Source organism: Trachinotus anak, unplaced genomic scaffold, assembly GCF_046630095.1.
Source record: "Trachinotus anak isolate AG129_WGS33_773 ecotype Australia unplaced genomic scaffold, CSIRO_AGI_Tana_v1 ptg000013l, whole genome shotgun sequence".
NCBI lineage: Eukaryota > Metazoa > Chordata > Actinopteri > Carangiformes > Carangidae > Trachinotus > Trachinotus anak.
Genome location: NW_027273864.1, coordinates 27,263,562 through 27,278,706, shown reverse-complemented (window position 1 = coordinate 27,278,706; position 15,145 = coordinate 27,263,562). Strand labels below are relative to the sequence as shown.

At 40.9% G+C, this 15,145-nt stretch overlaps 2 protein-coding genes across 6 annotated transcripts in view; both read right to left on the bottom strand.

Annotated features, from left to right (window-relative positions):
* Window positions 1–10,528, bottom strand: part of arhgef10la (Rho guanine nucleotide exchange factor (GEF) 10-like a) — a 98,046-nt gene extending 87,518 nt beyond the window's left edge. For 2 of the 4 annotated variants that reach the window (XM_071492992.1, XM_071492993.1), the window contains exons 1-3: window positions 10,139–10,528; window positions 2,888–3,163; window positions 490–517 (exon numbers count right to left, since the gene is read on the bottom strand). In XM_071492992.1, the coding sequence (XP_071349093.1) occupies window positions 490–517; window positions 2,888–3,158 (299 nt within the window). In that variant the 5' untranslated portion in view covers window positions 3,159–3,163; window positions 10,139–10,528. The remainder of the gene's footprint in view (window positions 1–489; window positions 518–2,887; window positions 3,164–10,138) is intronic. The other 2 variants (XM_071492994.1, XM_071492995.1) reach the window with 1 other exon arrangement.
* Window positions 10,529–11,937: 1,409 nt separating this feature from the next.
* chd5 (chromodomain helicase DNA binding protein 5) overlaps window positions 11,938–15,145 on the bottom strand; it is a 38,978-nt gene continuing 35,770 nt past the window's right edge. For both annotated transcript variants that reach the window (XM_071493561.1, XM_071493562.1), the window contains exon 40: window positions 11,938–14,802. In XM_071493561.1, coding sequence (XP_071349662.1) covers window positions 14,675–14,802 — 128 coding nt within the window. In that variant the 3' untranslated portion in view covers window positions 11,938–14,674. The remainder of the gene's footprint in view (window positions 14,803–15,145) is intronic.

The window sequence follows — 15,145 nt, the reverse complement described above, 5'->3', positions numbered from 1 at the left end:
AAATCTTAGAGATGGGCACTTAAAACTTAAGCAAAGAAAACCAACTGCATGGCTACATACCACTGGGATTACATGGAAAAATATGTCCATTTGTGATTAGGGTGAACTGACTTTTTAAATGACATTTATCTGAACACTGCATAATGGAATATAAACAAGGCTCATCTTATTGTACTGTGTGCATCATCACAAATTAGGCAACCCTGTGATTTCCCTCAAGAACTGTAACAGCAACATCACTTTATACTTGACATTACCACTTCTCACTATGGGTGTGACACGCCATCTGTCATCTAAATGTTGTACAAATAGATGCAGCTTAACATCACAGTATCTCAGACCCACTGTGGCGTGTTTGGATGGAGTGTAAGCATGACATTATCTAAAACATAATGACATGACACTGATGTAGTGTGGTGTGCTGTTGAGTTTCTCCTCCGCCCTTTAGTAATTTTCCCCATACTGTGATAGGAATCAGAGGCAACTTACCAGCTGGGTGACTCACTAACTGGAACATCTGTCAAAATGAGGAAAACAGCAACCATGAGGAACTATTCCAAAGCAAAGGAAGCACATATTTGAAAAAAATTACAAATACAACTTTCTTTTTTTTTTTTTTTTTTCTTTAAAACATAATTTGAAAGCTATTAGTTTGTGTTGTACTCCTTATTCCCTTTTACTTCTTGTATATTTTTCAAAATCTTAAAAGTTAACAACCAAAAACTAAATCACACTTGCTTACGGCAAAGATACCTGCTTGTTAAGTACAACTGCTGAGCATGTGTTAGTGAGTCTGAGATAATTAAGCAGATGATATAGGTACGCAGTCACAAATAAATACTGATTTTGTGTGGTGGTGCTGTGTTGTCAAAGCATAGGTATGTACAACGAAGGTGTTGTTAAACAAATGTCACGATCGATTTCCTTCGGGTCCCACAGTGTAAACTCATGTCATCTGGTGAGGGAGGGATCTGAGGGAGAGAATCTCAGCTGCTCTCAGCCCTAAATTACATAACAGACTTCCACTACACTGCATTATCAACGCCCAGAATTCCCCTACGCATCTCCACAGCCCACTTAACGGATTACCACACATGGACTCAGTAAAAAAGCTTATTAATTAAGCGCTAATCACTTCACTTTGTCCAAAAGGAGTTGTCCAAGACCTAAATCTCCCTCATTATCTGGGATTGTAATTACCAGGACCTGTTTGGCAACATTAGTCAAGTAGTAAATATATCATACTTATATCTGCATAACTTCATCCAATTAAGGGGAAAGTTAAACCTGCTCTCTCATGCCTGTCTGCCGGAGGTAACAAGTGAATCCTGTTAAGAAGAGATTAAAACCACATACTACTGTCTGAATAAACAACGCGTGGCTATGAGAGACTGATCAGATTACATTAAGTCAAGAAGAAACATCAAATTCACATCTCAGAACCTGCTTGCCACAGACAGGTTACTGTAAAGTGATGAAGAAGGGAGTGGATCAGTGTTATACCCGAAAGCGGTAAGATGACACTGTACATGAGGATGGAGTGTGCTGATTTTGGTTACAGCACAGCTTCTCTAACCACAAGCCTACGTCAAAGCGATTTCTTCCAATTTCCCATTATCTGATATTCCCCAGTTTGCTAGATGGCAAAAGACAATTCTCCAGCTTTGTGAACAATAAAGTTATATTCTATTCAACTGGTAATACAGTTGTTTGTTTTGTGTTTTTTTATTTTATACTTCTACTTCACTACTATATATATATGTGTGTGTCTATATTTAAGTCTATTGTAGCTGGTGGAGGTGGAGTGCATACCCACAGTCTACCCACACAGGTGTTTTCAATTACTGTGCTAAGGCCCCCATCATTATACCTTTATTTTACCACATTTAACAAGTATTCATTTACTTCAGTGACATTTATTTCTAACTATAGTTAAAGCACCTTTCATATAAACATTTAAATCCAGGACATGTCATCAGCTCACTGAATTAGACTCGTCGCTAATATGATTCATTGTACAATTCTGAACAAAAGCAGTTTAGAAAACAGATCTATCTTTGTCTGCTATAACATTAAAATATTGCTTATGGGTAAATGCATAAATAATTATACTCCGATATCAAATATAATCTGTATAATGACATAACACTCTAAATAAGGCCACACATAATGAATAGTGTTTTGATATCTATGTTGGCCAGTAATGCTCCAGTAAGGTGATGACTGCTAATTAGCCTAGCTACTTCTTAGTGGATTACAAATTAAAACTGGTGATCAATAGTTCACTACTTAACAATTAGTACTATTTAAACATTTCGGTTGGTTTGCTGGTTTGCTGTCCTTTCAGGGGATGGATGGAAAGGTTGACATTATCTTGCACTGTGGCGGCTGCTCAGTTAGCACTTACAGCTCAGCTTGACGTTAACGTTACGCTGAGTAACGGAAAGTACCGAGTAACGTCAGGAGACTGTACGGAAATTACCGAGGTGTGGAGGGGGACTGAACCTATTCCCTTTCCACTTATTTCCTTAACTCTTCTTTTTATAAGAGCCCTCCCCAGTTTCATTGTTTGATTTCTTTGTTCCCTTCGCTTGACTCTGAATAAATAAACTGAAACATCCTCCCCCTCCAATACCTTAAAATACTAAAACAGCATTAGTATTAATTATTATTATTAACAAAAATATACAAAAAGTAAAAGGAATGGCTGATTAATTACACTGTTTTGTGGGAATCTATTTTTTTCAGCAAGTGATGAGTAATTGTTTGATTTTAATTATATATTTTTACTTGAGAGAAGTTTTGATTTACACTCTCTGGTACTGGTGTACTGATGTTCTCAGTAAACTCAGAGAATAAAAAAAAAAGAGTGTAATTCCTGTGTTACCTGTAGTAGCACTTGATGTTACATCCTTGGTGGGAATGTTCTCCTGTCCAGCGGGAGGTGAGGCTTTGTGAAGCTGTGTACTGTCTCTCTGTTCTGTCTCACTGTCCTCCTTTTTTGACACCTGCACAGAGCCGACACAGCCGATGCCTTTCCTGTCCTCCTGAAGTTTCTCCTCATCCGCGCTGTCCTCAAACACAAACTCTTCCCCTTGCTCCTCCTCTTCCTCCTCTTCATCCTCCTTTGGTGGTTGCTGAGACATTGCGGTCGACATTCTTCCTGAAAAAGTGACAAAATTGAAGTGTAGATAGTTTTGTTCACCCATTTGAGTTAAGAGTGACACCTGTGATGAAAAAAATATTTATGCCACATAATCAAAAAAGATTTATTTATGAAAATAGGATATTTGAGTGATAGAATACTACAGTATTAGAGATGCTGAACACTGAAGTTAACTTTTGCATCTCCTCAAATATTTTTCTTCTACAAATCATAAGTAAAAAAGATTCTTTCTCCTGCATTTAATAAGAACCCAGAATAAATTGTTTGAATTGTAATGTGACATTAAGACCTCTGTTTTAACATGGACTGGAGGACTGGTCTCTATAAACATAGCAAAGCTGCTTAACAGTGTGTTCACAGCAAAACATTAAACTGAAAATCTCAGACTTCTGAAGTTCTCCAGTACAGGCAGCGGCATTTTCTTGAAAGTGCATAAAAACATCACAAGTTGAACAACTTTTTCCAAACAGTTTGACATAAATGAACTAAAACTGAAGAAATATACAACTTCACATTTCAGGTCTACAGAAAGAGAAGCTCTTAGCACTATAAACATGACATATGGCTGTTGAAAAGACTGTTAGTTAAATCAAAGAGTCTGAGGAGGCTTAGTGGCGGATTAATTAAGATATCCATACACCCACTGATGAAAACATGTGCCCTCAATTATGTGAGAGGCTAATTTCTTCCGTGAAACCAGGTAAAACGGCTGCGCAGACACTGTAGGAATTCATGAATGTATCGATACATGCATCCATTAACTGCAAACACATGACAACAAACGAGCCTGTAAATTGTCAGCTGTAATCATGGAAGTTAAATTTGTCATTAGCATATTTTCAAAATAAAATGGAAATTTTCCATGACAGACTCACCCTGAAGGTTTTAAATTACTGCAATTGTTTCATTATTTTTACAAAGTGGGGATTTTCTATGACACACAGGCTCTGTTCCTGTACATGTTATTGCACCACTCCTGCACCCAGCATCTGCTTTGCATTTTGATTAGCACTGAACTCCTTCCAGTGCTGGAACGTTGTTGGGCCTGATGGGGTTGTTTGTCGGGCTCCTTTGGGAAAGTGACAGCATGGAGCGCAGGCAGCTGAAAACAGCCCGGCTGTGCTGGAAAACATCCCTGAAACATGCTGCTTGTGGATTGTAAAATTCATTGTCAGCACTTATTGTTTAACCTGGATACAAGGGCTGTCCCGATGTCAGTTACGGCTCTCATTATCTTTTACTACTGATCGCTGACAGCTCAGTCTGAACATGTTGTTTGTTCGCACTGTGGTTCAGGAGCAGTGATGGCTCTGAATCCTGAGTTACCGCCATCTGTCTTTAGGGAGTCTTTCAATTAGTGTAAAAAAAAAAATAGGAGTTTTACAAAGAAAACAGCACCGCCTTCTTTAGAAATGAGTTCTCTGCCTGTTTACAAGTATAACATGCAGCCTTTGGACCCAGTTGCCTCCTCTGTGCCACAAACACAGTTTCTCCAGTCACCCCACTCATTGGTCAAATCAACAATGACTCTTTTGTGGAGGAAAAACTTCTGCTCAGCCTCAGAAAGCATTGTTCCTACATTTCGTCACTGCAGCACTGATTAGCTCACAGGTCATCTGGACCGTGGCTTTGCGCTCTGTGGTATGGCTCATACAAAGTCAGTGTGGAAGAACAGAGTATTTAACCAGAGGAAAGCAGCATGGGAATTGGAATGAATTAAAAAAACATCCAGAATAAGGTTTCAATTGAAAGTTAATGCCACAATACTTCCACAGATGGAGGCCATGCCGACTGAGCAGTCATTCTCGATTGTTCACTGGAGTGAATGGGATTGAGTAAACATAAGAGCACCCTGACATCTTAAAGATGTAACTGATGTTTTCACATTGTTATAAATAAGTGAGACAGCTGGTGCCTTGTCTTAAAGTTCAGTTTGCTAATACTAATCCAAAACTGGAGGCCAAAAGTTTTTCACTTCCTCAGAATCAAAATGACAGGTATTCTGAGCAACTGTGTTTGAGGGAAGGCATTTGGACAAGCCATCAAACACCCTCCGTCTTAGAAAAATAAAGAGCCCCGGGAGTGGTGCTGTGTGAAAGCTATTCTTGAGGGGAAAAAAAGACTCATCACAGAAAAGAGATGAAACCGACTCCTACACACCCTGTCCCTGACCTACATAGAGCTCTGAAAACTCCACCGCTGTGTACCAAACGTGGTAATGAGTCTGTCGGATGTGTGCAGAGGAAAGTGAGGTATGTGTGCACTTTCCTGGGTGATCTGTGGCAAACCAGGTCACATATTTGCAGTTTACATCCTGAATGAAAACATAAAATGTTACAATATGATCTTGGATTCGTATATTTTGTGGTGTTTTTACATATGTACATTTTCTTTCAATTCAGATTGTGCAATCTTTGATTACTCAGTTGGTTGCCTGATTCCATCTCAGCTCCCTATTGTACTTATTTTTCAAAGCGGTAAGGATGTGTAATCTGCTTTAAAGTACAAAATGAAATTACAGGGTTTAAAAACGAAAAAGAAAAATGGTTTTCTAACCAGTAACTGTATCCAAAGCTTTCAGTCAGGATTTTGCAAATCCGCCAGGCTGCATATTTAGTTCTAGCCAATGATTTACAGAGAGCTGTGTTTGACCAACTACAGACAAACCTCACAGCCATTGGTCAGCGGCAGTCGGGTATATCAATAGACAACGGCAGAGAACAGCAGCTGGTGATGACTGAATAAACAGCACTGAAAAATCTTAACAGAAAGCCACTGAGAGGGCTCTTACTTTAGGGTTTTACTTAACAGAAGATGGCACACAAACACTCAGCAGACAATGAGAGAGCAGTGGACCATTGACAACAACAAACAGTGCCAGGCAGAGATGAGTCTGCTCCTGGCGCTTGTTCCTTCTTCAGCTTCCCCAAGGACTTCCTATGGAGAGATACGAATGTGACTCAGCCAATTTAGGAACTGCAAGCAGCTCCTTGAGAACAGATGGAATATGTCTTTCTTTGGCTGTCAAAAGGCATAACAATTTGAGTGGGAGGCTGTTCACAGACATTTGTGGATTTCATGGATTTGCTTTTAAACATAGCATAGCCCTACCAAAGATTTTTCACCACAGAAGAAGCTAAACCTATTGCATTATATATTATGAATGTTATGAATATTTTAAATTGAACTTTAAATTAATTCCTGAAGTATGTGTGCCAAAGGCCATGTGGAATATCATATCACACTACAAAGACAACATGATAAGAGGGTTATCCATGCGTGTTTCAGTTTCAGTTTATTCCTGCTTTGCTCCCGGTTTGCCGTCATGTTGTCACTGTTAAGACATTCAGAGATACATTATTCATTCAGGGGCCAGTCTGGCCTTCATATGCCCTCTGCTGCAGACAGAAAATCCACTAATGTCTGTCCACAACAGCAGTGATGTGCTGGTGGTGACACACTAGCCAAGGACACAGTGGGAGTAACCTCCACCTCCCATCTGCCATTTGTACTCACAGCATAATACTGGACTGGACTGGGTGTGTGTGCTTTACTGTACAAACACTGAGCAGAGATAAGAATGTCCTGAATGTGTTGACCAGACAATGTCTTTGTTTATCCAGAAAAATGCTTTTGAAATAAATTAAATAAATGCGTGTCAGATGGGTACAAGTCATTTCTTTGAATATTTCTGACACACAGTTTTTCAGCACATGGCATGTGAAGGATGTTAAATCCTGTAGCACAGTGACTATAATGTCGTATCTGCAGAGGCTTGACCGGGTTGCTGATCAGCTCAACAGATACCTTTTATTAGCGTCACTGTTTTGTGATTTTGTTTCTGGAAGGCACAGTCCGTCTCTTCCCGTCTCCCACTTACTTTTATTTTTATCTAAACCATTGTACAAAACTGTGGAAGCCTATAGAGGACTATATTTAAAAGATGCAATAATTTTCAATAATTTAATTGTTTTCATTTTAATTTTGACTCAAATAACACATACATTTGTAGAAAATTATAATTCTATTGTGGAATTACATTTTGAATGTTGTCCTCTATAGGCTTCCATACAAAACCATTGTTATTTGTGCAGTATTATCATTTATTATGGTACTTCCAAAAATCTTGCTACATCATTACTATCATTAGGCAACTTAAGAATCCATCAGTGGGTAGAGGCTGTGAAGAAACTAAGTGTAGCCACTAGAACTTAATGAAAGCCATTAGTTACTTAAAAGACCGCAGACTGGACTCTTTGGTGTCTTGTTAGTCACATTACTACTCAGACGTTAGAGAAGTGTAGCCACCAAACTCATCTTGTACATCTCAGATGGATATCTCTGTCCTGTGAACATGCCACACCTTAAAAGGATACACCAGCAATTCAGTCTCTCACTTCTGTAAAGTTTCCGACAGACTGAATAAAGAACGGTTAAAGTCAAAGCAACAGAGGTTGGGATATCCTGACGTTTAGGCCCTAGTTTGGCTCAAGTTCCAAAAACAAAGGATCTTATGCTTCTTTTATTGCAGAGGTTTTCAAACTGCGAGGCGCGCCTCCCCAGGGACGACGCAGGAAGAAGAGTTGAAGCAAGGGCGCGGGATGGAGAACCGTGAGGCAGAGAGAGGTGGAAGGAGAGACGTGAGGTGTAGACAGGTGAAAGGGATAAGTGCACTCCATGCTCTAGAAACAATGGGAAGTTAGTTTTTGTCGTTGCCGCTGATGCTCACTTATCAACACAGTCTGTCAGCAGCTGGAGCAACAGGGTCCCTTCCTCCATGAGCTTCCTCCAGCTCATGGAGGAAGGGACCCTGGTATCACCCCTGATCGCTGCAGTCAGCATCAAAATAAAACCCCTTCTCAGTCATAACTGAGTCAAACCTAAACACATAGAACACATATTTTTAGATTCAGTGTGACTTACACTTCCCAAGGATACCACTACCTGACAAATATGTCCATAAATATATGTCCATAGAAACTTTGAAAACTCCTGCCCTAGTGCCACCCACAGTCACACACTCCCTGCCCACACGCCCACACTCAAACTCCACATTTCATGTTCCAAGCCCGAGCCGAGACGCCATCGTGGTTATTTTCTCAGACCTGACACAGTTTCTCCAGAGCTACAGAAGACTTTATTACTGTTTTCACATGCTGAGCATGAAGTCCTCTTTAAGAGAAAAATCAGTCTCGTTCTCCTCTAATATACGGTATTTCAGTAATCCAGAGATGATGATAATTCTTGCTTTTCATGAACGGAAAGCTGACAACAACAAAAATCTGTCTTACTTTTTGCCTGTCTAGTAAACTTTGATGGAAGCCCAGTGTTTCCTCACAGCTCAGTAACTGTAAGATTTCACCACCTGTCGGATCAAATATTTAATTTCTTTTGAGTTTGTATAATGTGTTTTATTGATTTGTCCACATAAAAAAATAGCAAAGACCTAAACTAAAGTGTTCAAACTGAGGGCAGGGACCACAGGGCAAAGAAGAACAATAGTTATTTGAACTACACTTGTGTAGATCTAAAATGTGACATGTAAACAGCCTTGTTGACTCGTTGTGTCTGTTTAATGCCGAGCTATTGTGCAGCCTCAGGTAGGAAACTTTCACTATTACTACAAAGCAGGCGGTGGCTCCTTTAATGTGCCATTTAAATGAGACATCACCTGTGAAAAAATACTCCTGGATGAAAGTGTCATACGATGCTTTTAACACATTCCAAATTAAATCTCCCTACCCAGACCCTAAACCTCAGGAGATTATTATGGGTTATTCTTCAGACCAGTGTGGCTGAGTTGCTTTGGCCTTGGAGTTTGTTGTCAGAAAAGCTAACAGGAAATAATTCAAGTCCTGTTTGGACGACATGCCACAAGCGTAACAGCAAAATACTGTAGATAAGCCTCAACTTATAAACATCCCTGAATTCCTTGTACTGATTAATTACTTTTCCTTCCCAGAGGAATAAAACATTTGGCAGGTGTGTCACTATATTGTCAAATGACTTGTTGTGTATTTGAGCGCCAAGGCTTTGCATGTGCACATATGATTGCATGGGTGTGAGTCTTAATGGGTGAATATGTGGCGAAAGGGAGAGACTTCCCACTGATAGTGAGGTCTCTGTGGTAGCTTCAGGCCATGCATGCATGGATTGTTAATGCCTGTTGGATGTGGTGGACTGTGACTGGGGAGAAAAGAATCTGATACAGTGAGTCCATGGAGTTTCTTAAAAGAAAGGCTCTTGGACATCCGGCAAGTGAGGCAGAAACAGTGCTCTAGCTAAAAATGCAAATTACTTGGTCAGAGGTCCCATAGCCCCCCCCCCATCACCCCTCTCCTCCCTGTCTCCCCTCTCTATTCTGCTCCGAGTATAGAGGCAGCGTGAAATCCATCCTGGGAGGGGCTATTGTACTCCGGGAAGCAACCGTCAAACTGGAGTGGTTAAGACCAGGCCCAGGCCAGCGGAGCTCTTTTTATAGCCCGAGGCTTTGGAAGAGCTGTGCAGTGCTGCTGAAAAACAGCCAGCCAGAGGCGTGGGTCTGGGACGAGCCGCCAATCCCTCACTCATCCTTCCTGGTGTCTGTCTCAGGAGCTGCTGCTATCATAACAAGGCCTCGCGCTCTGCAGCCTCGCCGGCTCTGTGAGGCAGACCCAGGTTTAATCGTCCATGATGGTGTGTACTCTGCCAAAGGGCCACACGGGTATCTGCCGTTCCCATCCTCTCCCCTCCTGCTCCACCTTCCCTTGTCCTCTCAGCTGCCCCTGTAGCTGTCGGGCTGAGAGGCAGAGAGGCACACAACCAGCACACCCACCCCCAACTCCACTCCATCAATGGCCCCCCTTGAACAAAGCTGCTGTCTTTGCAACATGCTAACCATGCTGACAGGAAGGAGGCAAAAAGAGAAGAGACAGAATGAAGGAAGGAAAGAGGGAAAGTGTTTGGAGGACAACAAATATATATGCCTCTCACCTCCTTGTCCTCAGTGGTGTGTCCTCCGAGAAGCTTCAGGCACTCCCTGGTGACCCTTTAATCCTGGTAGCCTCCCATAAACCCTCAGTCTTTACCACACTGCCGGGTCCAGCACTCTCATCTTTATAGTCTCCTGTGAGGGCTGCGAGTGGCTGAACACAGATTGGAATTCTCCACTGCTGTTTACTTTCCCACAACTTCTCCCCTGCACCGTGTGCACTGGCAGCTCTGGATGAGGTAACCCTCTCTGCTCCCTCCCCTTTCTCTCTGCCTCTCTCGCCTCTCTGGTTCCGTCCCCCCCTCTATCTTTCCTCTCTGTCCCTCTCTTTTTTAGATGGGTCTATGCCCCCCTTCAGCCCCTTCTGTCTCATTCTGTCCTTTCTTTGGGTTTTTTTCCCTCCTCCCACTCTCCAGACCCCTGCTGCTGTCCAGACAGCAGCACAAAGCAGGGTGAGGGCTCTCAGCCACAACTGGCCAATGGCAGAATGACAAAGTTAAGCAAGTGGCCAATGAAAAGCCTAGGGGGTGGAATTTGAACCAATCAGGGGAGATATTCAGAACAAGTGGGCTGGACAAAAGGAATTAGGGCCAATACCGTCTCACAGCACTTCCTGTATGGGACTGCAGGTGTGTGCACACACACTGTGCTTGAGTCATTTGTACAAATTATTATTATTATTATTATTATTATTTAAAAGTTAATTTAGAAGATGCACGACCACAACAAGATTGTATCAGTGTTCATTCATTCAACCACTATTTATCTACTGTTTTACAGTGGGTTTGTTTTTTTATTTTGGGCCAAACATTTGCCAAATAAAAAGTTACTTCATCATTTGATTGTTAACACTAATTGACTTACACATTTGAATACCTATGCCCTGTGTGGTGGGCTAATATTACATATCTGAAAACAAATGAGGGAGCCAGTGTAGTGGCATCGTGGGGTTTGAGTTCAACAATCTGAAAGTTTTATGTAGCTTTCCAAAACTTTCAATTAAGAAGTGTTCAGATCTTTTACCTACGATAAATAATGTAAAAACAAACCACTACAAGTAAGTCTTGTATTCAAAATTCACTAGGAGACAAGCATTAAAATGTCTTCATTATGCAGCACAAAGGCCCATCAGTGATATATTTTTATAATATTTTATTGTAATATTATAGTTATTTGTGCACTAACTAATTGGTGTGTTGGAAGCATTTTATTGTAGGAGACTGCACTTATTTTAACTACTTTCTGTACTGTTGGACAGTTTAATCTGTAAACATGCATTATGTTAGAAAACATTATACAAAAACGATCATGTTTTGCATGTAAAATCTTAAGCTGCAAAGTAACTAGCAACTACAGTTGTCAAATGAATGTTGAATATAGTACAGTAGAAGTATAAAGTAGCATAAAGTGGAAATACTTAAGAAAAGTACAAGTATCCTAAAACTGTACTGAAATACAGTACTTAGGTAAATGTACTTAGGTACAGTCCACCACTGATGTTTTATAGCCATGTCTTTTCTGTGACTACTGTGTGAATGAATGGTGTCTGTCTGCTATTTTTGACCTCACTAACTGCACCAGTGTTTCTATTTCTGTCTCTAATCACATTTACAGCACCACAGGCTCAGGGAGCTTGAGACTGCAGCACTAGAAGACACTGCACAATGAACCTGAGGTGACGTGCGAGGTCACGTCAAGACAGGCGGCTGAAGTCCTCCTCGACCCACCTCAGCTGTTCACGTGCACGCGTCTTCATCTTCATCTGCAGACTGACCTCAAAGGGAAAATCACACAATCTTACTGTTGTCCAGAAGATTTATTAAAACACATTGAACAAATACACAGAATACAAATAAAAAGATGACAATTCACTTTTTTCATTCAATTGCTATACAGCACAAATATCAGAACCATAACACTGCTTGGAGCTCATTGTCTGTAAATGCTAGATACACAACCCTCTCCCCAAAGTGAACCGTCATATCAAACGCTTCACATGCTGTGCATTCACTGCAACAAAGGTGCCTTTTATCAGGGTCTTTTGGTAGCTTTTGAAGCTATGTTAATAAGCATGTACATACATTGTTAACATATTTATAATATTAGACTGAAGCCTTTTTTTTCTAACAGACGTTACATTCATACTGACTTCAGTTTGATTGCATTTCATTGCAGTATGTTTTCGATGTCATCTCATGGTCATCGCTCCAGAGGGAAAAGACATGATTTTGATTGATGAGCACATGTGGTGCACGCTGCAGTTCTATGGCAACACCACCCAGCAGACATTCATCTTTTTTCACTTTAATACATAAATCTATAGGAGATGGACTTATCTCTGAAAAATCTTTCAAGTATTTACATGTTTCTGAGGTTCTATCTGTCAAGCAACCTAATACATGTCATGGTCAAGTAACTGATGAAATGAACAGAAACACAGTGAACAGAACAGCACCGATTAACACTAACAAAGCGCATAAATCGATATGATGTACTTCAAGGTTCATCTCGTGGTGTTTTCGAAACGAGTTTCGTAACTAAGTTAAAGCAGGTCTGAGAATTGGCGAGGCGGTCGCAGTCACACAATTTAAGTCAGTGAAAAGGGGTCAGATGAGAGCACCTCAGGACAATCATTTGAACTGGCAAAAGGAGATTAAGAAAATACACTCACCAACTCTATACAACACTACCTCTTCAGTTTAGATTAGTCCAATCACAATCATCATCTCAACAATGTCAAATAAGTGCTGTGGCAATGGCAATAATACAAACAGGTAATGCCACTGGTCTTTGGAAAAAGAAAAAAAAAAAAAAAAGACAAATATGTCAATAAGAATCTGCACTTTGAGTCCAAACATTCAAACAATGCCGTCATAGAAAAGGAAATGTAGTCAGCTTGAATTTATAAAAGATTGTTTTACGTAGTGGACGGTCACTTCAGCACACAATAATAGTAGATGGAATGGACTGGATATGTAGCTATACCATGCTAAAGTGACTTCACACCAGGTAAAGTGACAGGCGACGGCAGACACTTCAAAACAGAACCGAGGAAGGTGGAAGTGAAGACATCATCTAAGAGTAACGTTGTGCAACATTGGTCCTTAAAAAGCTGATATACAGAGAATATTCCTTCAAATGTAGGTTCAGACTGTGACGCCACCAATTACAGTCCTCACCTCAGTGGAGGAAATACACTGCATCAAAGAACAAATCATACTGGATCATCTTCTTCAATGGCACTAAATACATCTAATTTTACCTCAATGTAAAGAGAAGGAAACAAAAGCTCATTCTGCGACAAATACAAGACTGAAGGTGACATTTCACCTTAAGGACTTTATGTTTCTTATTCAGTTCTAACAATGAAAGGGACCCGGGAATGTCCCTGGGATGTAAGAGGAAAAAAAAGCCACTCTCCACTCGGGACTGCGTTCTCAGTTAGGCCTGAACATTAAAGCCCTGTATGTGGATGTAAACCAGATGAGTTCCTGTTTATAGTGTAGTCCCACTGGTCATGGCCCCAGGGTTAAGCTCTACAGCCACTACTAACATTCAAATATAGAAAGAATCACAAATATTGTACCATACACAGAAATACTCAGTCTGCTCCGAAATGTGTTAAAAATCAGTTTTGCCTCTTCCACAGTTTCTTCTGCTCTGCCCGATCTTCATATATGATACCAAGCCAGGCTTCTGATTCCATCAATGTATGTATACATATTTCACTATGATTAGACCTATGTGAGGTAAAATAAACAGCAGTCTCTGAGTATATACAGTACAAGAGGCCAACCCTCACAGGTACTGCAGTCAAGTGTATCTGCAGGTTTGGCAGAAATGACTTTCTCCAAGTTACCAGCGGGTGGCAGTCTTTAGAGGATTCAGACAGACTGTGTCCAGCTACTGCATACATGATAATAGTGTTTGATGCTTTCAAATCAATACTTCTTCCACTGGTTACTACATGAATGACAAAAACACTTATTCATTTAAAGTAACAATATTGGCCCTCAAAATGAAAAAAATCTCCTATCAAACCATGACTGAAGACATCCTTGACTCCACTTCCTCTTCACAGAGAAAAAGCTCCAGTGGGGCACAGTCACAGTGTACAATGAGTGGGGAGATGGATAAAAGCAGCAGAATGAAACAGTCGAGGCTGGCACGAATAAAACACACATTCCAAGGTTAGAACGAGCCCCAATCAAGAGCATCAGAAACTCAGTGCTCCCCACTTGCTTGAGTTTCACCTTGTGGTGAAGCGCTGGAAAAAAAAAAACATCCTCTGTCAGGAAAACTGCTCCTTTCCCCTTCCTAATCTATGATCCTCAAAAGATAAAAGTGCAATTGTTAAGATAGATACATCTGCATTAATCAAAAGAGTTACATCGCCTTAACCGCAGACGGCAGAGAGCTTGATTTTGTAGATCTTAAGTCAGGAAGGGGCAGGAGAGAGAGGACGATGTGGCGGCTGTCATCCATACAGATTCCATCCCTGGGAGTTTCTGACCTCAGGTCAGTGTTACAGAGCTCATCTAGTCCTCAATGCAGATGACATCACTAGGTTTGCCTGACTTGAGGTCAGGCGTAGCCACGTCTCTCAAGGAGTCAAGCGACTTCTTGTCCAGATGGCTTGTAGGGGGTGGGGGACCATTAGAAGACACTAAAGAGGAGAGAGATTGAACGTTTAGTAGGTCTTTGGAGAAAAGTCTGTGTTTAACCTTTCTTGGAATAGAAATGTGAGATATAAAATGTTGTGATTCAGAATGAGTAACCTCTGCGTCTGAATGTGTGTCACGATCCCTCCTTCTGTGTGCAAATACAGTACAGTAGGTCACAGCTGACTCAGGGCGCTGGTGTGTTGGGCTGTGATGGATGTCTACGTGAAATCCTTTCAATTTATTGCACCTCACATCAGTCCAATTTAGCAGCCATCCGAAAGCATAAGCAGAGCGACCGTAGCCACTGCATACACATGGCGCATGTTGTGTACTGAAATGCACGTC